Below are 25,179 nucleotides of genomic sequence, written 5' to 3' on the forward strand. Positions count from 1 at the left end.
CAGGAGATTTACCAACAGTCTAGAAATTGCAGTTTTCACTTCATCAACCGTAAGGTCTGCTGAAAGAAGCTGACATTCAACGTCTGAAATTTTTGGAAGCTCAAGATTACCAAAAAAATCTCTCCCAATACCATTAACTCCTGCCTCATTGTGAAATAAATCCACATAGAAGTCATGGAAAACCAAATTTGTTTTATGTGGGTCAGATGTAATCACACCATCAGTATCTACTATGGAAGCAATAGTGGCCTCCGACATCTTCTGTTTCAATCTGTATTTGAGCCACCTATTGCATTTCTCACCTTTTTCAAAGTAAGTACAATGAGAATAAAATAAGCTTTGTTCTGCCCTCAATGATAAAATATCATTCATTTCTCTTTTAAGCTTCTTCAATAGTGTCAATTTAGCTGAATTGGACGGGTCAATCATCAATTCCCTAGATTTTGCACTAATTTTCCCTTCAAGTTCCAATCTAGTACTCTCCTCTTTCTTTTTTTACCACTCAATAACCCCAAACAAATCCCACGCATACAACACTTGAAAGCCTCCCATGTATTTTGTACACTAACCTCATCAAATCGGTTCTCTACAATAAAAAAATTTGCCTCAGATTTAATCTTCTCCAAAATGTCATCATCCATCAAAATGGAAGTATTTAATTTCCAAGAGAAGGATCTGTGAAAATGTTTGAATTTCAAGTGCCTCGACACAGTGCCGTGATCACTCACTAAAATGTTCCTTTTATCACAGGCAACAAAAATTTCCGTCACTTCCCCGCCAGTCAATAGCATGTCTAAACGTGAATACATATTATGAGCACCAGAAAAGAAACTGTATTCACGACTATCTGGATGGACAAGGCACCAATTATCTTTCAAATTGTGCTCTTCCAACAATGACAAAAGAGCCTGATGTTCAATTTTCTGACATGACTCCTATCTAACAATGGATTAATAATAGTATTAAAATCCCCTACAAGAATGATGTTGGGAGAATTCAAATCCAAGAGAGTCTGGGCTACTATTCTAAAAATAGAGCCATTGTCTACTGTGGGAGCGTATATATTACAAAGAGTCATCTGCTCCCCCTGAATCCCCCAATAAAGCTATCATTCTTCCATCCTTCTCAGTACAATTTCTCAAGATTTTAATAGGTAGCTTTTTGCGAACTAGAATGGCTACTCCCCTAGATCTTGACGAGAATGAGGAGCCAAAGGCCAAATCAACGCAATCCTTTTTAACTTTGAAAGCTCATCAGACAGAATGAGTTTCTTGCATGAAGCAAATATCAGTTTTCAAATCATTCAGAATTGCAAACACTTTCTTTCTCTTAAGGGCATTATTAACCCCATTGACATTCCAAGAAACGACACAAAAGTTCTCATTAGCCTTACCAGTTGGTCTCAAGGCCATCATGTCAAAATCAATGTTAAAAACAGAAACACAAACGAAAAATAAACTAACAAAAAAGAAAAATTATAAAACCAATGCTAGAACAGTCAAAACCAAAAAGACTATTCAGCCTAGTGAATGTAAGAAAAAACATCAAAATGAAAGACCTCTCCCAAATCCCAAGTAAACTTTGAAATTGAAAAAACATAACAATAAAAACCTCTAAGCATAAGAACTGGTAAATCCAAAATTAAGATAAATAACAAGTCAGAAACAGTAAAAAGTAACATTTAAATCCCAGTCTTACATGCACCACTGTACATGAAAATAAAAATCCCCCAACACCCCTGCACAGTGAAAACATTCAATAGTAAGAGTAAGACCAAGTCAAGTAAGTTAAAGACTTTCTCTAAAGTAAAAGACATTTGTAGAATAACTTAAAGGACTCAATGGAAATGTGAAATCATGTACTCCTGAATTAAGCACTCAGAATATCTGGAGACCAGCATTATTCGTGTCCACATCACAAAGTAAACAAATTACCCAAATTACCCTAAAGAATCCATAAATAGACTGTTCAACAAGAGTCAAAGAGACATGTGGTAATCCATCTAAAGAGCGAGACACAGATGACTCTAAGAAAACAAAAGATATAGATAAAAGGGGCGAATATAGTGAAAAGAAAGAAGGAAAGATGACAGATCAGAAAAAGAGATTTTCTAATATAGAAAAACAAATGTGCATTACAATCCCATTCCATTGCCACTGATATCATGCCAATGTTCAATAATCAGACTGAACCACAAGTTCATCCCAATCCAGGTCATCAAATTAAATTATCCATAGGAACATTGTTACAGCCATTAAGGAGCAGAGCAGCAAATGCAAGGTAGATAACGGTACTCGTATTTCCTCCTTAAGGCACAATTGTGTCTTCCTTGCCACCACATTATCACTTTACTATATTTATTATACCTTTCCTGGCCCCATTCTATTTCGAGTAGAATAACTTGACAATGCAAATGGCCAATACCACAGAAGTCCCAACCTTGATCTGAGATCAGGAACTGTGTCTGCAAGACATCGAGACATTGATAAATGAAAAAGGAGGTCTGCCCAGCCGGTGCTCATAGGCTGATACAAACCGCTAACATCTGGGCTGCTGCACACCGTAGATGTTGTTAGTTAATATAGCAGATACACATTCTTAGGAGGGCGTGGCCACATGGGGCAAAATGAGGGCGTTCACACTGGCAGAATACACCTGCTCAGGAGTGCAGTGAGACGGGCACTGGTTGCTTATACATTCAGATATTATATTGAACAGAACATGCAAGGCATAAGGCCCAGAGAAAAAGAAAATGCAGGCAGACCTATGCTCATGCATGTAAACACATACAATATCACAGGGACTTGTGCACACAGGGGAAGTCCACGCAGCTACACAATATGCACCAGCTCAGGCATACTTAGGCAGTCGTTTTCGAATCCTGCGGACTAGCAAAACGTGTAAATGGCAGTTGTTAAAGGTTTATTTGTGTGTTTTAAACCTGCTTTACAACTCCAGAGGATTTGCAGCATTTGGCAGTCTGAGCTGCGGCATGGAACAAAAGTACCTCTCCACCTCCCCCATCTTTTATGTCTGACGACACATTATAGATAAAGACCATCGCCTAATTGTCATGTTTGCTTCAACGCATAGGAATCCGATGGAATCCTGCCAACCTTTAGCACCTGTTCAAAGTTATCGGATTTCCACGGAATACATTATAAACGTGTAAATAATACATGGAAACCAGGGTGTGCATGTAATCACAAAACCTGGTGGTGCAAACAACACAACATAAATTGCACAGAAGGGATTGAAGTGCACAAGTTGCTGGTCCCCTCTGTGCAATCACCACAATTGATGAAATGACCCCAGTAGAAAGTTACACAGTGAGATACGTAAGCGTGTGTGGGGCAGCATAAGCACATAACTGGCACGTGTCCGGCCCGCCCAACTCACAAAACCATCCCTGTCATAGCTATTTCCCCCTGTACAAAAAAAGAGGGATCCAGGCGCGGCCATAGTCGCTCTCTAGACAAGCAGAAGATTGTGGTAGGGCCAGTAACAGCTCAAATGTATCGGGCATAGAACACGTTTATCTGACGTCACAGGTGCAAGGTACGATGCAGGGTATAAATCAATGTCATTGCTTAAAGCCTGGTAAAGCAAAGAGCAGTACATCGAAATCCAATTTGTGTATAAACAGTTCCAAGTTATCAATCCTTAGCGTAAAGGCTCCCGCGATTGCTGGTAACTAAAATCAGCTGCTTGTGCAGGAATGAATGGACCCTGTAGTTGTGTCGTCATCATTGGTTGCAGCGTCCATTACTCTGCCGCAGTGGGTCCGTCATGTCTCAGTGTAACCTCACGTATCCAGTCTGGGTCAGCTGACACAGTTCCTGAGGGTCCTTTACTCAAGCGGACCTTATAGTACGCTATCGACAGAGATGCCACAGAAGGTATGAACAAACGTTCGTATTTCCAGCGGTGATGCATTAGTTGAGCAGGGAAGAAGTTCCAATGCACATTTGAATACCAACTGAATGTTTTCATCGGCGCCATTTTAATGTAGCAATATAATCAAAATAAACCAAACGTTTTGAAAACAAAAAATAACTCCAAATAGGGCTAATGGGGGAGGGAAGAAGATGATTGATTGGGGGCAACAAGTGATTAATCCATCTTTAGTTGCTCCAGCTAGTGCATGGCTTGTGCAGGATCAGGAGTGCTCTTTTCCCCATCTGGCAGTATAACAATGAAAACATTGTTTATTCAAAAAGGCCTTCAAATGAAGCGGTCTTGCCAAATCTTTAGCACCCCGAAATTATTTCCTCATTAATAAGATTTTCCTGGGAAAGTCTGGGTAAATAAAAACCGGTTTACCTTCAAAATTGGTTTTCCCTTTCAGTCTGGCAGCAGTTATTAAACAATCCTTTGATTTTTGATTTTGAAAAGTCCCAAGGATGTGTCTTGCTTTAGGTCCCTTGTCTTTACCAATTCTGTAGGCATTATCAATGTCCGTAGGAGATATCGGATCACAATTAAAGCTGACTCTGAATACTTGAATGACCAGTGATGTTAAATCCTCCTTATCAAGCGATTCATCCACACCATGAATGTTTTTAGCCCTCAGCCTCATTTCCAGCCCGAAGCGCATTTCTTTCTCCTTCTGCAAATCTGTCTTCAAGTTGTAAGCCTGAAAGCTGCCCGCAATTTCAGTGCTCATAGATGAAGATGATTTTTCTAAAGCAGTCACTCTGCCATCAAGCTGTCCTGTTTTCGAATTAAGATCAGCCAAAGTGACCTTGACTTCACAGACATCCTGGGCCACCTGGAGAAGGATTTTGTAGATATCCTGGATGCTTGGGGTATCTTCCACTTCCCCAACCTGCTTAGGTTTCTTTGAGGCAGGGTTTTCAGCCTCAGCAATCTTTTTTTTAGAATTCATAATAATGTCTTGTAAATATCTTCAGGGAGAGGTCCAAGAGCTGTTGAGCCAAGCTGCTACTCCATAGCCTGCCATTCTAGAATCCTCCCAATTTAATGTTATTTAACTCGTGAGTCTAGAATTTTGGTGAGTTTCGGCAGCCTTAGACGGTTCTAATCATGGTTTATGGAAAAATCCAGTTTTTTAGAGCTTTACGGAAGGCCATGTAGTCTTGGGTGTGTCGAATGTGAGGAGGGAGTGAGTTCCACAGAGTTGGAGCCAAGGTTGAGTAGGTAAACCCTCCAATCCTGCTTGAATTGAAGACTAGAATCACTAGTAAGAGGGCAGTGCTTGACCTTAGGGTTTGTGATGGGTGGTAGGGTGTAATCTTCTCTTGTAGGCGTGTTGGGCCAGTTCTGTGCACTGCACGGTGGGTAATGCATAGGATTTTGAAAGTGGCCCAGGGAGCAAGTGAAGGGTGCAGAGAGCGAGGAGATGTGATCCCTGTGTCCCAGTGCAATAAGCAGTTGGGGGGGCAACGTTTTGGGCTCTTTGGAGTTTAAATTGGTATGTTGTGTACCATATATTTAAGGAGTTGCCATAGTCCAATCTCGACATAACAGTGGACATAATACTGACGAGTCCGTTGGGGTAGATGACGTAAGGGAAAATGCGTTTTAGGAGCTTGAGGTGGTAGTGACAGGATGTTGATACATTATTGATCTAATGGGAGAGGGTTAAGCTTGAGTCATAGTGCAGCCAAGGTTTTTGACTATTTCGGAATTTTGAGGGGGGTGCCAAGGGAGGGGAGGCCATGGGAGTGGTTGCGGGAGAAGGGCAGTGTTGTCGCACACCATGATCTCATTTTTATCTAGGTTCAGAAGGAGATGGTTTCTTGTCATCCACCGGTCAATGTCTCTGAGGCAAGCTTCAAGGTCGGGTCGTGGGTTGAAGCTTGTTTTGGGAATTCTCAGGATAATTTCGGTATCGTCAGCGTAGTTGTAGCAGGTGAAGTTGTGTGCGCGGATAATCCCTGGTAGAGTGGTCCGATAGAGGTTGTAAAGTAGAGCAGAGAGGCAGGTGCCATGTGGTACTCCAGTGTTCACGATGCGAGCAGTTCACAGAAAAGGGGAGAAGATTGTGATTTGTTTCCTGTTGAGTATTCAGGCAATCCATTTGAGAGCCGAGCCTCGGATTCGTAGAGTGGAGTCGGTCAAGGAGGATAGAATGGTTAACGGTGTCAAAGGTGGCTGACAAGTCAAGGAGATCCAGCGCTGCACAACCCTCCGACTCTGCCGTGAGCTTGAGATCATCCCAGATCGAGTTCAGTGTGGTTTCAGTTCCAGTTTTAGCATGGGTGGAGTTTTTGAAAGACGGGACTCCCTCACTCCTACGCACCTCTTATTCAATGGTTGATTGTGTTAGACCCTCAGCTTGAGTCCTAGTTTGTCAAGGGACCAACTTCGGGGTTCCTGATTTTTTAGAAGATTTGTGGGGTTTGAAAAACTCTGGTCCTGTGAGGCGCTGGTAGGATTAGCTAGTCCGGTGATTGCTGGTAGCAGCTTTCTCAGATAATGGAGGAGTCAAGTTTTGCTGTGAAACATGAGGTTGTTTTATTCCTTAGTCAGCACCAATGAAAGACATCATTGGATAAAAGGTGACATTTATAACATGATGATGTTACACAGCCGACGCGCGTTTCAACCTAAGTCTTTTTCAAGGCCAATTGAGTGAGCTTCAAGGTGCAGTGAGCTGGTCCTCCCATGTGTGGGTGCCAGTGGGCTGGGTAGCCGTTCTGTGGCCGGGTTCGGCAGTGATGGTGCTCCGAGTCGTGTAGTCGAGGATCGTACGGTTTCAGTTCCATGGTGCGGCCTGAAGCCTGATTGAGCAGGGTTGAGTAGATTTTTGGATTCTACAAAACGGTTGAGCTAAGAGTATGCAGCGTGGTCAATGACTTTCGCCAGGAATCCGGTTTTGGAAATCGGCCTGTAATTCTTAGGCTCAAGCGGGTCGAAGGATGCCTTTTTCAGAAGAGGTTTGACATGCACTATTTTAAAGGCCTTTGGAAAGATGCCAGAGCTGATGGAGCCATTTAGTATGGACTTTGGCTTGTTCTCCTGCACATGTGGAGGAGAATATTTCTTTGAGAAGAGAGGCTGGGCAGGGATGAAGGGGGGGATCCAGAGTGTCGGCTGCCAGATAGAAGATCAAGGAACTAGGAACTCGTCTCTCGAGATGGGGTTGCAAGAGTCGAAAGATGGCATTGCGGGAGTCGGAGCAGTGGAGTCAGGAGGGGCAGGTGTGGGTCAGGGGGTGAGGGTAGAAAGTTTGCTATTAAGGGTTGCCATCCTTTCTAGTGATCTGTTGTAGGAATGCAATGAGAGAGAGTCGCAGAGTGTTTGCGAGGGTGTGGTCAGGGCTGTGGTGCAGGAGGGTTTCACGAATTCAGAGATGATCCTGTGGAGCTCTTTGCTGCTGTTGTGAGAGTTCAAGATTTGCTTATTGTAATAGGCCTTTTTGGCATTTCATGTCCCGGATTTGTAATTACGGAGGTAGCGGGAGAGCACAGATCTGTTGAGAGGGGTTTTAGATGTTCGCCATTTGCGCTCAAGAGTTATTTTGGCTTTTGTAGGTCTTCAGGTGGGGCGTGAACCATTTGGGGGACGGTCCTTTGCGACAGGCTGTGGGGCGTGAGGACGTGAGAGGGGAAGCAGTGATTCTTCAAGCCAGGAATCGAAGGATCCGATGGTTAATGGTCTATCTGAGGTCGGCGGTGCTGGGAGACTGTAACAGGGCTTCAGCTAGGTCAGGGTGTACCTTGACTTTGTTCCATCATTTGTGATCATGTGTGTGGGCAGGCTGAGCCTATGGTCGGTGGGGGGGGGGATGGGGAGTGTGGACAGAGAAAGGGATGGCAGAGTGGTCTGTCCAGATGAGCGGTTTGGGACTAGATACAGAGACAAGGTCATTGGAACTGAAGATTGAATCAAGGGTGTGAGCTCCAGAGTGGGTTGCTGTGGTTTGTCGGTAGAGGTTGAGTGTCTCTACAACCAGGGGTTGGGTCATGGAGTTGTTTGGCACATCAAACCAGACATTGAAGTCCCACAGTAGTGAGTGTTGGGTGGTTTACCTGAATGGTAGCTAGTGAGTCACAGAGATTGTTGGCAAAATGTCTGTCATATCAAGGGGGGGTTCTGTATATGAGTAGGAAGTTGTGAGTATTGACAATAAAGAGCTTCACTAGAAGGGTTTCACAGTTAGCATTGCATGGCTGGCTTTCGGTGAGTGAGATGGAGAAATGAGGTTTATAGAGGATGGCTACTCCGCCACCTATGGAAGGTCTGTTGCGGGAGATAAGCGAGTAGCCTGTGGGGAAAACCTTGTAAGCGACTGGTGCAAAATCATCAGAAAACCAAGTTTCAGTGATGAAAATTAGGTTAGGATTGTCAGAGGACAGGAGGTCAAAGATTCTGTGTCTGTTTCTCGCCACGGAGCAAGCATTGAAAAGGACGCATGTGACCTCATGAGTTGTTGCTGTTTTCCTGCCGCTCGTGGCTGGGAGGGCTTGGGTGGATTGAGAGGCGGTGGGTAAGGTGTCAGTCGTTGCGATGCAAGGTGTGATCGGAACAGTCTGTGTTGCTGAGGCTGACCGAAGGGTGGTAGTGGGGGCTTTGGACACAACTGCTCTTTGAGGGGGGCCGGGTGAGTGGGTCAGGTCGATGGGGAGCGGGAAAAGTAGGCGGGCAGTGGTAGGTATTCGTGAGATGTGGTGGTGTGGATTAGGGGAGGGAGGGTGGATGGTGAGTGGTGCACATGCGGTTTGTGGGGTCAGGCGAGTTGAGTGTGGTTTGTGTCTCGGGCGAGCTTTGGGTTTAGGTGTATTGGGCGAGAGGTTGTGTTGAAAGAGGTGGAGACTGGGAGTGGCAGGTGGGGTGGGCCTTGTTCATGTCTGACCACACCAATGTTGGGGTAGTGATATGGGGGAGTAGCGCCGGGGGCTCGTGTTTGGAGCGCCAAAGAGATCCTCTGGCCTGTGAGTTGGAAATTGCGCGGGGTGTAGGGAGTTGTAGGGGACGGAGAGGGCGGGAGGGGTGGATGGGCTGAGGTGTGTGGGAAGTGGGTAGGGGGTGGGTGGTATTTGGTTCACCAGAGCGCTCCTCTAATCATAGAGTTACAGGGGGTATGGTGTTTGGGGGGGGGTTGCGATAGGGGGTCAGAGTGTTTGGGTGTTTGAGTACAGAGGTCGGAGATGGCGGGATGAAGTGGCATGCAGGGGAGGTTCGCGAATGAAGGAGCTAGTATGAAGGACATGAGCCGGGTGGGGTGCATTTTTGTTTGGGTGGCGGTGGTGCAGAGGGGCCAGGGTTGTGGGGGCAGAGAGGTGGTCTTGGTTGTCGTGGTATCGCCGTCAGGCTGGACAAGTCAGTCATGGTTGTGGGATGAAGTAATGCAGCAGGTGAGGGATGTGGGGGGCTCGGAGAGTAACTGCAGATACAGAGTGTTAGGACAGAAGGTATCTGGGTCGATGCACCTAAGACTAGGATGGCAGCAGATGTAGTGAGAATTAATACAATAGCAGCGGCTACATTTAGGACACCTGGATAGAGGGAGAAAAAGGCAAACACGGGGCACAACAGTAAATGCAGTAACAGTAGATGCGATAGTAGCACCTAGATTTGGGACACCTGGATAGAGGGAGAAAGGGCCTAATGCGGGGGTACAACAATAAATGCAGTAAAAGTAGATGCGATAGCAGCACCTGGATTTGGGACACCTGGATAAAGGGAGAAAGGTAATAGAATAACAGTAACTGCAATAACAGTAAATGTAATCGTGGCACCTAGATTTGGGACAACTAGATAATGGGAGAAAAGGCCTAGGTTTCACAGAATGGCAGGTAGTAATCAAATACACCTAGATTAGAGACACCTAGATAACGGGAGAAAGGCCTAGGTTTCACAGAATGGCAGGCAGTAATCAAATACACCTAGATTTGAGACACCTGGATAATGGGGGAAAGGCCTAGGTTTCACAGAATGGCAGGCAGTACTACAACACCTAGAATAGAGAATCCTGTATAGTGGGAGAGAGGCCTAGGTTTCACAATATAATCAGTTTTTTAAATAGTTTGTCTTCACAGTGGATTTTCTAGTGCCGGTAATGGGTGTGAGTGGTTGGTAGTGTTCTTTCCCCTGGTTGTGTTGTATGGTGGGTGAATGCTAAAGTTGTTATTGGTACCAGTGTGATTGTGTGAGAATTGCACCTACCTTATGCGTTGGTGCTGGGTGACGGCAGTCTGTTCCCCGTTAGTGCGTCTGGGTACTGCAGCCGGTTGCTACTGCTTGTTCACGGGTGGAATTATTCCTTTGCAACCACTTCATTGAATGCAGTTGCAGTAGGGAAGTGTTAGCTGTTAGAGGGAATGGTAGGAGCTTGACACTGCAACCTGGGTCTCAGGTGGGAGCACTGCTGGTCATTTCCCTTGAGCTCAGTGTGGAGAATGAGCTAGGTGATGGGGCACAGTGGGTGTGTTTGGTTATGTGTCACTGAGCGATTGAGGGTTAGTTAGTTGGTAGTTTAGGTTTGGTTTATGTTAGAGGGTGGCTGCTTGCCCTGCTGACACCAGCAGACACTATCGAGCCGCCCGGCTGCTACATGCAAAGGGCTGCCCTAGTGCTATACTATTAATGGGATTCTATGAGCCAATCGGGGGAGGAGGCGGGACACGAAGCATGGAAAAGAATACGGAAGTGGGAGATCAACACGGTCAACAAAAATGCACAGAAATTAGGCGTGCAGGGGGCCCCACCTCAGCATTGCCAGAGACCAAAGTGGCATCCAAAGAATACCTACAAATAGGACATTATAAATCCGCAATTAAATGCACATAGCTTCCTTTTGCAGAACAGGAGAACTCTCGAAGAGAATGTGTAACTTTAGAAACTACCGCAAGCATATGAATAAGGAGTTTGCTTTCAATGTGTTATTATACAAGCTTGCATAAGCCTATGAAAATGTTTAAATTTTAATATTACGCACATTAATGGGTAAACGAATATGCAGAACACTTGTAATCTGTAATATAATAAACAAGCATATTACTAAGCAGGCCACTGCCGATAATTACCATGAACCAGCAAAAGCAACTGAATTATCACACTTTAAAATTGTAATATCCTTTACAAACATGCAAATGTTACCATAAAGGGTCATTACCTTTACCACGACATCTCTTCTCGCCACAGTACCTCGTTAACCTTACCCTCACATCCCCTATCCTCGTCACACTCCCTCTTTACCACTGCATCCCTCGTCCATGTCACCGTTCCTCTTCACAACCACATCACCCATCCTTATCACAGTCCCTCATTACGCTTCCCCTGGAAACCCCCCTTCTCGTCATAGCCCCTAATTACCCCACATCCTCCATCCTTGTCACATTCCCTCATTACCTGCATCCCCATGCTCGTCACACTCCCCAATTACCACTGCATCCTGTCAATCCCTCATTCCCTAGCAAACACCCATCCTTTTCACAGTCCCTCATTACGCCCCTCATCCTCGTCAGTCCTGCATTATTCCTGCATCTCCCACCCTTGTCACAGTCCCTCCTTACCAATGCATCCCATCACACACCCGCAATACCATTAGCCTGGCATCCCGTATTCTTGTCATAGTCCCTCATTACCCCATGTGACAAGGCCAGAACCCTGGCAAGAAGGGGTGAATCTTTCAGCTAACGGTAGCGGGATATCAAGAGATGTCCAGAGCCACTTCTAACTTTGATGATAGCAGCTGGGGCCCACATTCCTGTCTCCCCAGGCCCCCTTCGTGTGGCAGCAAGCTTGCAGACCCTTCGCTCCAGGCATGCCACTTTGTGTACTTCCAGTCTTTGTTTTCACTGTCAGAGAACCCAACGATTGAGGCATAAAGACAACAGAAGCGCACGAGTGCCAACAGCAGCACCGTACACTCTGAATGGGAAAGAAGAGGTGCAAAGAACAGCCACAGCCTCGGGTAGACCTGATCGCAGCAACTCACCTACCAGAGAAAGAGGGAGAGGGAGAGAGTCCTGCCAGTCCTGCGATGCATCTCGTAGCACTGTACTGGTGCGCAACCTCAGATTCTGCGGACAGACTTGCACAATCGACAAGAGATCCCCTAGACCACAAGGGATGAAGAGGGAGTGAAAGGGACCATCCTCTTTGTTGCATAGTGACTACGCTGTATTGCACATGCACGGCCCGTAACGAGGCTCGCGCATGCGCGTGTTCAATAAAGATGTTCCCGCCCGGCAGTTGCCGCCGGGACCTGAGCAGGCAGCACGCGTCCCGTGTGTGTCCTTGCTGTACGCATGTGTGTGCGTGTGTGAGTGCCGGCGAGGGCCAAGGGGGGGCCCCGCCTATACAACACTGGCGACGAGGAACGGCATCGGAGACACGAGAGAGAGCAGGAGAGAGCAGCTTTTTTCTGTGTTGGCACGGACCTACACACGTGGCCGGCGGCCATCTTAACTTCATCAAGGATCGCAGTGGTTGCGGCCCAGGAGGGTGCTCGTGCGCTGGCTGCTATCCTCTGTCATATAAGTCAATTTTTGGGACATTCCACAGCCCTTTCAATCCGAGGGGCTGGTGAGAACAGACCCCAAAATATGCACTGGGACATTGGAATTCCTACGCCCCCATCTCTGCAATGTGTCAAGCCCGTGTGGAGAAGGGGGCGGGGTTAAGCCCACTTTTGATGACTTCCCCCTTCATATACACACCCCGGGAGGGGAAGACGGACACATTTGCCTGGGCGAGTTACCCAATGTAAGGAAAGGGAGGTGGACAGGATGCAGAGATTTTTTGGGTGAGGCCAGAGCTGGTGGCTGGGGCTGGGCTATAGACCAACAGGATGAAGGAGGGAGCAGTGGCTTGTGGCGCAGGTGAGGTATTGGCTTAGGTCTGACGGTGGTTCTGCAATGTGCGTGGGCGCGCGTGTGGTGAGCGAGTAGAGGTTAGTGTAAGGAGTGAATCTGAATGGAATGATGCAGGGCGAAAGAAGGCTGTTTCAGTACTAGTGGAAGGAGGGGAGTATTAGGGAAGAGGAGGAGTGGAGTGAGGGGAGATCTAACATCGAAGGGAGGAGGTGGGCACTAGGAGGAGTGAACACAGACGTGATTAAACTATCCTGAATCCTACGGAGTAAGTACAAGGCACTGTCTAATTTACCATTAGAACACTAACCTATGGTTAGAGTAGGGAGAGTTAGGAAGTCCCTGAGGGAGTTTAGATAACACACATTTAGGGAACCATCTTTAGGAAAAGACAGTTTAGACATTAGGGGTCAACATTTGGTAGCACTGACTGGGAGTCACGGATGTGGAGGAGGGTTGTTGCAAGACGAGAGAGAGGGTGGCCCCCCTCCCCGCAAAGCTAATTTAAAAAAACCTTGATTTGTCTCGATGACTTGAAGTGGTTTCTGTGCCATCTGACGCAGTGTGCATCCCTAATACTCTAAACACGCTCTCATTACCACCGCACCCAGTCAGCCCCTCATTACCCTACCCTGTCATCGCCCATCCACGTCACAGTCCCTCATCACTCTGGCATGGCCTCATCCTCGTCACAGTGCCACATTACCACTGCATTTCTCATACTTCTCAGTTCCTCATTACCCTTACCCTGCAACCCCCACCCATGCCACAGTCCCTCAATATCGTGGCATCCTGATCACACTTCCTCTTTGCACTCTACCTAGCTTCCCTCATCCTCGTCACAGTGCCACATTACCACTGCATTTCTCATACTTCTCAGTTCCTCAATACCCTTACCCTGCAACCCCCACCCATGCCACAGTCCCTCAATATCGTGGCATCCTGATCACACTTCCTCTTTACACTCTACCTAGCTTCCCTCATCCTCGTCACAGTGCCACATTACCACTGCATTTCTCATACTTCTCAGTTCCTCATTACCCTTACCCTGCAACCCCCACCCATGCCACAGTCCCTCAATATCACACTTCCTCTTTACACTCTACCTAGCTTCCCTCATCCTCGTCACAGTGCCACATTACCACTGCATTTCTCATACTTCTCAGTTCCTCATTACCCTTACCCTGCAACCCCCACCCATGCCACAGTCCCTCAATATCACACTTCCTCTTTACACTCTACCTAGCTTCCCTCGTCACAGTGCCACATTACCACTGCATTTCTCATACTTCTCAGTTCCTCATTACCCTTACCCTGCAACCCCCACCCATGCCACAGTCCCTCAATATCACACTTCCTCTTTACAATCTACCTAGCTTCCCTCATCTTTGTCAAAGCCACTCATTACCCCCGGAAGAATATTTGTAATTTTTATGTCATATACAAACATTCAAAGGATACCTGCAAATAGGGCATTCTGCCCGTGCAAAGAAATGTCCATAGTGTCATATTGCAGAATACTTGTATTGTGAAATATTATGAATAAGTACACAAATGAGCAGCACACTCTGTAATATTACAAGCCAGCATAAACGCAAGCCAAACATGTATGATGTTTAATATTACTACTAAGCTGGACACCTAACCCGGAAATACTCATTCTCATCAGTCCCTCCTTACCCCTAGCATCCCCTCATTCTTATCAGTTGCTCATTACCCTGTGCAATCCTTAGCCTCTTCCTTCCCTCACTACCCCTGCAAACCTCGCAGTCTCTCATTACCTTGACATCCCGCATCACAGTTCCTTATTACCCCCTGCAAAACTGTCACAGTCCCCCCATTACTCCGACATCCCTCATCCTCCTCACTGTCCATCATTGCCCCACACGTCCTTCACCCTCATCGCAGCCTCTCATTAACCTAGCAATCCTCACCTGCGTCTGCTCCTAGTTACCTGTACCCTGGACTCTGTCAACCTCATCAAAGTTCCCTCATTACCTAGGGCAGAACTATTCTATGTGATCATACAAAGTGTATATAAATAGGGCCTTCGTTATGTGCAAAGTAATGCACAGCTTCCTTTTGCAGAACATAAGCACTCATAATGAATGTGTGATATTACCAACTACCACAAGCCCATGAATGAGCAGAACATGTATAATGTGTAGTATTGCTTACAAGCACACAAATGAGCAGAACTCGTAATGTGCAATATTACAAGCCAGCATGGTAATACGAATAAAGCAATATTTCTTAATATTTAATGTTATAAAAACAGATGGCCAAACTAATATGCAGAACACTTGTAATGTTTAATATTATTATTACAAACAGAGCATATGTCCAAGCAGAACACTTTTAATGTATATTATTACGAACAAGCAGAAGCATATCAATATGTAAAAAACTTATGTTAGATACAAACATACAAGGGTTACCAAAAGGGCGATTACCGCTACCACAGCGTCCCCTATCCTCGTTCTCACCTCCATTATTGCCCCTCATTGCGCCCTCATCGCAATCAGTGGATTCACTTTGCTGAAAATGTTGGGGGGGACATGACATCTGAAGAAAAGGTGCCCCAGCCAAATGAATGGGGACAAAATAGTGTGCCATGAAAGTTGGGGGGACAAACACCCATGCCCCCCCCCTAAAATTGCGCCCATGATCGCAATCCATTATTACCCCCGCATCCCTCATCCTCATCAGTCCCTCATTACCCCTGCATCCTCCGACCTCATTGCAGCTCATCATTACCACTCTGTTAGGTAGATTTTCCCCTTAGGGTGAAGTTCTCCCCACTTTGTGAGCCCCCAGCATTTTTGCTGGACTATTGGATTTGTGGACCGATTCTCTCGAGTGAGTGGCAACCTTTTTCCACACCCACTCATTCTTTTACTCTAACCATGGAAGCCCTTTTTATGTTTTTGATAGTTTTTTACGGAGTTCTGCTTACCTCCATCTTTTCTGGCATCTACATTTTATTCTTGCAGTACATCCTTTACAGTGTCGCTGGGAGCTCCTTGACCTTCCTTTTTATTTTTTCTGTGTAATCCCATGCTAGCAGGAAAGGGGGACCCTTTTTGTCCTGTCTGTTTTTTATTTTTCGAGATCAGCACACCCCACCTTAAGTGGAGTGCTGAGCGGAAACATTGTTTCCCTTTTCCATTAACCTTTAGTTACTGTTCCAGGTTCATTTGACCGACTGCTGGAAGTCCACCTTTTTGCACGACATTTTGTGGACTTTTGTCACAGGCTGCCTTCGCATCTGTGCTAAGGGATGCAAGGGTCACCATTTGCCAAAAATTGTGGCTGTTCTTCTGTTCTTGATAACTTGTCCTTTCTTACCTTATACCTGCCTGGGGGAGGTCTCGAATGGGTCTTTTCTTTGGCGGACCCTTGGAAAGTCTGCCAAGACCCTCTGAGTGACTGATAGGACAGGAAGTGGGAGAGGTGACTGAAACTCTGGTGGAACGCTGGCTGTCCTCATTGGACAGCCATCCCCCAAGTTTGAAGGAATGCATGTCTGGTGATTGGTGGGCTCCTCATGTTTTCCTGCATAAAAGGCATCGGTCCTGGAGCTGAAACTCTGTCAAAAACTGCACTGAAGATCCGAAGAGGAATTCGTAGAAGGACATCCCCAGCAACTTTCCAGTGCCCACCAGAGCTGTTGAGTGACCACTGCCGACCCAACCCTAAATTTCGAACCAGTCTCCAGACCGCCTGCATATTGCACTGTCCCTCGAAGAGCTCTGACCTCCCTGGCCTGCAGTCTCCCAATACTTTGGGACTGGTGCCATTTTGCGGTGCATCGTCTTGTGAAGTGCGGTTTCAGCTGAAACCTTGTGGGCATCCATCTGGGCCTTGCAGTGACTTTCCCGCTCCTAGACGTCCCCTCAGCCGAGTCGAGGACCGAGAACCGGAGGGAAGTCTGCCGGGTGAAAACCGCCACTGTCCCGAAGCCTGTGAAGGGCTCCAACAAGCCAGTGCTGTGAAGATCTGCTTGGAGTCCCTCTGCTATAGTGCCATCATCTGATCCCTCCAAAGTTCTTTCACCCGCCAAGGCTAAGAAACCCAAACCGGGGTATGCTGTTGCCTCATCTTGGGGACCATCCTGTGACATTGTGTTCCCCATTGAAAAGGTACTGTCCCACTCCTAGGTCCTTACCTGGGACTTGCTGCGTTGTTGTATTGTTCCTGGAGGCAGCGTTCAGCTACTCCTTGCGCACCTCCAGGGCCTACCTTGAACTACATTGGGGAGGACAACCCATTGTGCTCTACCTTGCCTTGTGACACGTTTCCTTGAGGCAATCCAGCTAGGGAAACTTCATATTTCCTTGCTAAAGTAAACTCGACTGTTACCAACTTGCAAAGTTGAAGAGTTACTGCTGGACTCTGCTCCTTTTTAACGCTGAATTCTGCTTTCTTACCTTGTCTTCCTTAACCCTTATTCACTGGAGTCCCAGTGTCCCCTCTGACTTTGTGAGACTCGCTTAAGACAGGGTTGCACTTTCTAAGATAGCCTAAGCTAAAGTTATAAAAAGTTATCAAAGTTTCTAAAAGTTTGCGTATATGTTTCAAGAGGTTTGATTATTTGATTTGTTCCATTAGTGCTATTCTGAAGTATCTAACTTTGTACATTTCCAGGTAAGTGGCTTCTTTTTTTGATGATTCCAGTGTGAAAATTATTTCACCTGAGCCAGCCTATAGTGGGCAGTGGATGCTCAGCGGGAATTGGGCAGCTCTTAATGCCTTTATATAATGTAAAACCCAGAGCCTGACTGACCACCCGTGACAGATTTACTCGGTTTCCAGATGCACGTGCTTTTGAATGCTGCTAATTGTAATTCATCACTCACCGCCATCTATCGCCATGTTCTACTTTCCAAGAGGTTTTCTGCCCTGAACTGAATTCTGCCAATTTCTCCTCTTTAAGATTACCGAACTTCTTAATGATGTAGAACGCCTCAAGCAGGCGCTGAGTGGCCTGTCTCAGCTCACCTACACCACGGGGGTCCCCACAAAGAGACAGAACCAGCAGGTTGATGCACTGCAGAGCCAGGTGAATACCCTGCAACAGCAGTTGGCTGTAAGTAAACCCTTGACTGCAAGTTTAGGACCATAGTTGGAAACTGGCAGGCACCTCCCATGGAAATTCGCCCTGTCCTATCCTCTTGGGGCGAGTCTTTGCACCATTTGTGCTACCGTCAGTCATATTCCAGTGCACTCTGGCATAAGTCGTCTGGCTAGCATTAATGTCTGGCAAGGCCACACTCGTGCACTCTTGCAGTTTACAATAGAGATGAACACTTGACCATTGAAGCCCGCACATTCTCCTAACATCCGCTCCGGAGTGCCAATGAACCACACGTTATCCATCCAAACATAATCTCTCGCATAATTATGCATACATTTCACTGTGTTCATGGCTGACGGTTCCCTTGCCTAAATGTTGGGGTTGTTTCCCTGAATGTTCCACGAAGAGCCTGCGCTATGTAGGAATGTCATAGCGGTACCTATCCTTGACTCCCAGAATGCATTGGATTTGGTGACACATGCTAGCATGAAAGCTGTGCACAGATGTATTTGTCCTGATGCATGGTTGCACTACACTTTCAGCGTAGGCTGTTTCCTGGGGGTCCCAGAATGGAGGAGTAACAGGATTCCTCGGTTGGAGGGGGACACCTTCCAGAGGTCAGTAGGTGGTGTAGGGGGGCAGTGGACACGCACGGTGCTTTCATTTCTATAGATTTTAAAAGTTTGCACATTTAATTGGGTTTAAAACCTTTGAGGCACAGACTAGAAAGATCTCCCTACAGCATGACTCCTATATTTCAAAGGCCAGTGACTCAACCGAGTTGTTGTAAACCGAACATGTCCACGAGTGACTGTTTCTGGCAGCCTGCCCCGCGAGCGAAGAGCGTGCTCTCACCCAAGGCCGGTCATGTACTGCCGGATTGGCTCATGATACTATTGGTTTATTCCCAGATCCCTCGACGTATGCAAACTTCACCAGTTACCTCTTTGATCTGGAGGACCGTTTGTGAAACCAGGATAGAATTTTGATTTATTTTGTAATAACTTTTGTGAATGCCGAACTTTCTGAATAAAGTATGCATGAGGCATAGTAGCCCCAAAACCGGGTATCGTAAACACATTTGTATGAAGGGATAGAGGAGTCGCCTGTTCTGGTATTGTGACGGTAGAATGCTGGGTTTTCTACACTAAAGGAGTGTTGAGAAGTACGTCACTATCTCCTATTCTAAATTCTCTGTTTCTCTGTCTGACACAGGAAGCTGAACGCCGACATCAGGAAGTGATAGCAACATATCGAACGCACCTTCTAAGCGCTGTACAGGTATGTGCCGGAGACCGGTGTCCAATGGTAATGCTGCTTGTCAGTTTGTCCACTGTTTAATGCGTAAACCTGGAGTCTTCTGCTCGCCTTCTCCGGAAGACTTAGTGTGGGAGGTTATGTTCCTTGACCAGTGGTAGCCGGAGGTAACCCAAGATACGTTGTTCCGAAGTTCCTGAAGATGTTACATGTGTAGCTGTAGGAGGCCTTCCTGAACTATTAGAGCTTCTTGTTCGGTTTCTTTCAACTAGTACCGGGTGCAGTGATTACGTGACTGCTCTCGTCTATAGAGTCGGGGATCCTAGTGCTTCCCGTTGTAGTCGTTGGTCTTGGTTAGGTTGGGCAAAGGGAGTTTAGGGGAAATGGTAGTCCAGGAACAAACCACTTTGGATTTCACTCATTCCAATGCATCCATCTATATAGCCACTGAAGAGAGGTCTGCACATGCTCCACTCCCATCTGTAATCCTGTTTTACATGTAGTTTTGTGGTAAAGCGGTGGATGTTTACCACTGTAGCCGATCGGTTATTAGATGTAGCTCACATAGAATATGAAGGTTGGGGCGGTGTGATACCATCTACAGTCTTCATGCAGCCATCTTGGGTCACTCTGCTGGCCAAATAAGTGGTATGCAGGGCACTCGCGCCAAGTTCCTGAGCCTGTCCATCTGCCCCAGGTGTTTTAGGATACCTGACACATTGGAGGAGTCCAGCAACAGATAGGCCGCTTCCATCATCCCCTCTCCCTCAGAGGTCCCCCAGATCATAATGTCGTATGAATTGGAATGGAAACCGGGCTGGCTGCGAGTGCACCACCTCACGCCTGGAGATTATCAATCCTTCAGAAATCCAGACGAGCTGGAAGGCAGCTCGTTATTCCCTTTTCATCGACATGAGATATTTCCTAGATTAGCTTAACCCAAATTGTGAAGTTTGGAGAGGAAGCTGGATGTTCTAATGCTTGGGAGCAGTCGTCCAGAATCGATCTGTCCCACTCCTGCATGCACCCGGTGGATATCACAGTAACTAATGAGCAACCGCCACCACCCGGTTCCGTTTAACAGCATTGGCGGCCATTCCAAAAGCCCATGTGCAAAGACACCATAGCACAACATCAATTACCAAAAATAATGAGACCTCCGAACAAAGAGGTGCATAAAAACGCAACCCATCAAATTGTGTCAACAACATTATTCGGCAGATAATCAATCTTTATACATTTCTATGAAACGAAAAGACATGCAGGATGCGGTACAATGAGGCTTGAGCATTGGTGGGGGTTGGGTGGATAGACTTATAAGGATGGAGGGGGCAAAATGGAATTGGTACAAGAAAAAGAATGGGCAAAGGATGAACAAGTCTTAAGGGTGGGTGCAAAGAAAAATACCAGAACATGTCTACCTTTTCCCACAACGCCCCCATGTAAAGGAAAGTAGTCAGTGCAGGAAAACATTGAAGGAGAATTGGGGGGGAAACTCTTCATGCAGAGAAGTGGAAAGTCCTAGAGATGAGAAATAGTACAGGAGAGATGATGGACATCAGTACAATCTGGACGTGGGATGGAGCCTGTGAGAGGTGGTGATTAGAAAAGAACATTAGGTATAGATGCTCATGTGACTGGGTGATTGTTATTCTTAAGGTGGAAATGTCTGATTGGTTGATACAAGGCCTTACCTTTTCTGTCACCAGTGAGCCTGAATTAAATAAAGTGCCTTTGCCAGAGAATCTCTATTGAATAGACTAAAAACCGCTCTATGGGGAGTGTCGCCCCACCCCCACCCAGATTCCGTCGATGTGCCGCAGAGATTTAATGTGACTGCTTGGTTGGGGTTCTCCGGAGATGACCACCCTCTCTCACCGCAGCCTCTCTTCGTTACAGGGCCGAATGGATGAAGACGTGCAGGATGCCTTGTTGCAGATCATCCGGATGAGGCAGGGCTTGGTCTGCTAACGGAGAAGCCAGTGCTCGGATTCCGGAAGCCCGCTGCACGAGCCCATAGCAGAGCTTTGTAGATTTCTGGACAGTGGCAGCGCAAAAGAGTTGGCCATTTGAGAGCGGTTCACTTGCAGGTGACTGAAATTCTTAACAAGGACGATGTGTAAGTGCTGTAACTAGGTGACAAACTGGACAAACTGGACAAGCGGGATCAACAAGGGAATCCTATTTGAGAAGAAACAAAAAAAGGACTGCATTAACTGGAATAGTAGGTGGTTTAAGAGAAGAAATCCTGGATACGTTTGGAGGAACATAGCTTGCTGCTTCCTTCCGCTGACCTTTGCTGGGCTCTCTTTTGAGATTTTGCTGAACGGGACTGCTGAAATGACGACACGGCTGTTCCACACAGATGGTGTCTGATTGGCCGTGTGTTTCATTGCATGCTGGAGGGCGTGCCCTGGGGGAAAGCAGCATTGGTGATTGTGACATGGATGGTTTGGACACAAAAGTGGCAAATAGGACGAGGGACTGCATTCTATGATGTGTGCTGCCGCTACTATAGAACATGAGACCTGGCTGGCCAGGCAAACTCACTATTTGAAGTAACTTAAGGCATAGGCGATTCCTTAACGTAGAGCTGCTGAAAGGGTTTGTTTTTCCTGTAACGCCACTAATTGTGCTTTTGTTTCTTTTTTACAGCTTTGTTTTTATGAAACTTTGTATGTGATTTATATGTAGATTTAATACACAGCTGGTCTGTGAACTATCTAGAGTATATACTGACACTTTTGAAAATCTGTTCTTTATTTTCTTTGTATTTAGTCAAATTTTCCAAACTGCAGGTCTTAGAGCTTGTCTGTGCTTTTAGTGCCAGGCACACATGATATCCCGGTACCAGTAGCACAATGCCACAAAATTCCAGAGGGAGCATCGTTTGTTGGCGCTCATGCAACCACCCTATGGCGTGTTCTCTGGAAGCCTGGCACATATCCACCACGAGTGAGATCCCTCCTGAGGGTTTCATTCATACAGATCTATCGCCCCGGAGGCACAGGGCCGCCCTCAGCTGCTATAGGAGTTCAGGGCTGGCATAAGGTGCGGTCAGCGGTATCATCAGTTCAGAAATACCTGTCCACGAGCAGCTGATATGCTCGTGGAGGAGGCGCCCCTGATGCCTGGGGTAAAAACAGATCGCAATAGAGACCCAGGCAATCCCACTAATTGGGTTTCTTTTGCAGGAATTCAACTTCACATATATGACTTAAGTGGGTATATAGAATAGGTCCCTGAGCCTGAAGTGAGAATTGCTATTTGGGTTCTGTGGGAGTGTGAAGGGTCCAGCCTGGGTTTCCATTGTGTACAGACTGGTCAAATAATCGTTTACGCATTGGCTACCAAACAGCGACATGCCGTGATCACTTATTTGGCTAGGCATAAATTGATCCCCTCTGTTCCTTGCAGACAAAATGGTGGTGCTGCCATGTGTGCATTTTTATGACGCAGCCAATGATCGGTCCATGTGCCTTGGAGCCAATAAGCAGAGCCTTATTTTTGAGAGTGTGTGTTGCGTGCATGCCAAAGCTGTACTCTGTCTTGTGTATGTGCTTTTCAGAGTTGATGCTGGGGTTCTATGTGCCATGGATTTCACACCCTATGCCTGCCTTTGCAGTGTAACTTCCATTTTAGTGTCTTGTATAGGGAATTGCTGTAGGTTTTACAATAGTACCCGAGTTCTGTGTGCCTTCATTTTTTTAAAATTAATCTCTGGGTGTGGGGTTTGCATTTTAGAATGGATGCTTGTGTTCTGTATCCTTCCAGATTGATAGCTGACGCGTTGGTTCTGCGCACCATGGACCTCGCCTCTGATGCCTGGGATTTGGGAGTGTGCTTTAGATTTCAGTTCAAGCAACTTGGTTTTCTGTTTCTTTGATATCTCCTGTGGTGCCTTGGATCTGCGTGTGTGCCTTCGAATGAATTTCCAGTGCTCACGTTCTGTGTATGTTGCAAATCCTGGGCGCTCTCTGTGCATTGGCTTCTGCTTCAGCTGTCAGAAGTCACAGTGACCTTCCTCGCATAGTGAGAACAAATTGTGACGGTCTGCACCACAGCACACCAATTAACGCATCTGATGGACCATGTCTCTTGCTGGTTGGACTTTTCTGTACTCTCATTTATCGACATAATTCCATACTATTCCCATTTTTGCAAAATATGCAGTAAAGTGGCCATTGCCTAGGTGCTAGGTTGTCCCATGTGTGCAGAGGATCCCATACATTGTGCATCAACACTATTTGAAGACGACAGAATATTCTTTTTAATAGTTTATGGCTTTTCTTTCAAGTCCATGGGATGTGTCTGACGGCAAATATATTTAGCGCAAACCTGTGCAGACGCGTCGAGTCGACTGGTAGTATACCGTTAGAACCTGTGCATGTGTGGGATACAAGCTACAAGGTTTGGGGACATGCTTTGCAAATTGGACAGCTGGGCTAGTCTGTTGAGAAACCCATGGAGAGATATTAAAATATATATTTTTTATTTTGAAACCTTGGACCTAGACTATGATCTAAAACGGTCAAATGTGCTGCTGGTTGGGATTGCTTTCCACAAATGGAACCGTCTAATTGGATGAGCTTCTTATGGTGCTTGCTTTAATATAGTCTGTATATAGAACATGCTGCATAATGTAGAGGACCTTGCAATGTATTAACACTGACACTGTTTGGAAAGTATTAGTTGACTTTACATTTTGTACTGTTTTCCACGTGATAAATCCATAAATAATAAAATAATATTTATCTTTGTAATGTGTTTGCTGTAATTCTTTTCCCATTAAAATGGTTCTGCATCATGCACATGTTTGATAGTGTGTTTTCTAAATGAATCAGTTAAACATCCACCTGATGGGAGCTGCTTTTTGGAGGCCATGCAAGCTTCTTACTTCATGCTAAGAATTCACATGCAGAATATCTCACAAACCATGCCTCATGGATATATTGTTCCATCCTTAGCTGATCACAAACTTTTTCGTCAGCAGGGTGCACTGTGCAATGCTGGCGTTTAGGTCCCTCGATGCTCTCCTTCCTCTGTGCCGGACGTGACCTCGGCGTCCGTGTACAGACTCGCACCACCACGCCCGATGATATCAGTTCCTTTTTCTTCTGCATGCTCGGCACGCTTCATGGAACCAATTACACATCTTCAAATATTTGTTATCAAAATTTCACACTCAAAAACCTTTTGATTTTAAGAGATGCAAAGACTTTGAGGCGAAAATGTCACCTGCTGATTCTCACCTAGTCCGTCTTTGATGCCTACGCACCAAAAATAAAATCACAGATTGTGTCCATCAATGACCAAGAAAGCCTTAAAAGAAGAAAGCTATCAAGTTGGCCTTCTGACACTTTTACTTAAATTGCCAAGTCACAGTCATTCGAAGAGAAAATCGTTTAAAGGTAGGAGTTCCGAGATGGTTGAGAGATCTCCGGAAAAGACCAAACAAGATCAAAGAAACATTGAAAAAAGATCACTCTAGAAGCAAATCTTACCATTCGTCTTTATATTCTTCAAACAGCCTCTTTCTAAATCTGCCTGCTTCTACTCTCCGCCCTCCGCAACTCATCCAGAACAGGACTGCAAGACTTGTCTTGGCCTCAAGCCCAGGGATCGAATCTCTCCAGCACTGAAATCTCTTCATTGGTTCCCTGTGGCTGCAAGGATTAAGTTGAAGACCCTGTGCATTGTCCACAAGGCCTTCTGGGGCCAGGGTCCACAATACCTCCAACTTTCTCTTCGTAAATACCTTCCTACTCGAGCTCTTCGCTCCTCCACCTCCAACTCCCTTGGCGTCAGACGCTTCTCCAAGCAACGAGTTGGGGGTAGATCTCGTTCTTCGGCAGGGACCTCCCTCTGGAACAGCTTCCCTGCCTCTCTTAAACTTGAGGAGAACCATCTCCGGTTCCGGACGCCCTTCAAGACCTTCCTCTTTACTTCTGCCTTCTCTCTTCCTCTCCCCTGCTGATCTCCTGTCTGATACTACACTGGTCACCTGGCTACCCTCGGATTTCGAGTCCAGGTCTCTGCTCGCCCAGTTGCACACCCGCA

The 25,179-nt window shown here is 46.3% G+C and overlaps 1 protein-coding gene across 6 annotated transcripts in view; it reads left to right on the forward strand.

Annotated features, from left to right (window-relative positions):
• The window catches only part of UACA (uveal autoantigen with coiled-coil domains and ankyrin repeats), a 523,730-nt gene extending 499,852 nt beyond the window's left edge, over nucleotides 1-23,878 (forward strand). For 4 of the 6 annotated variants that reach the window (XM_069624208.1, XM_069624212.1, XM_069624209.1 and 1 more), the window contains 3 exons: nucleotides 17,722-17,874; nucleotides 19,078-19,143; nucleotides 21,019-23,878. In XM_069624208.1, coding sequence (XP_069480309.1) covers nucleotides 17,722-17,874; nucleotides 19,078-19,143; nucleotides 21,019-21,090 — 291 coding nt within the window. In that variant the 3' untranslated portion in view covers nucleotides 21,091-23,878. The remainder of the gene's footprint in view (nucleotides 1-17,721; nucleotides 17,875-19,077; nucleotides 19,144-21,018) is intronic. The other 2 variants (XM_069624210.1, XM_069624213.1) reach the window with 2 other exon arrangements.
• Nucleotides 23,879-25,179: the final 1,301 nt, after the last annotated feature.

Source organism: Ambystoma mexicanum, chromosome 11, assembly GCF_040938575.1.
Source record: "Ambystoma mexicanum isolate Mex_15411 chromosome 11, UKY_AmexF1_1, whole genome shotgun sequence".
Lineage (NCBI taxonomy): Eukaryota > Metazoa > Chordata > Amphibia > Caudata > Ambystomatidae > Ambystoma > Ambystoma mexicanum.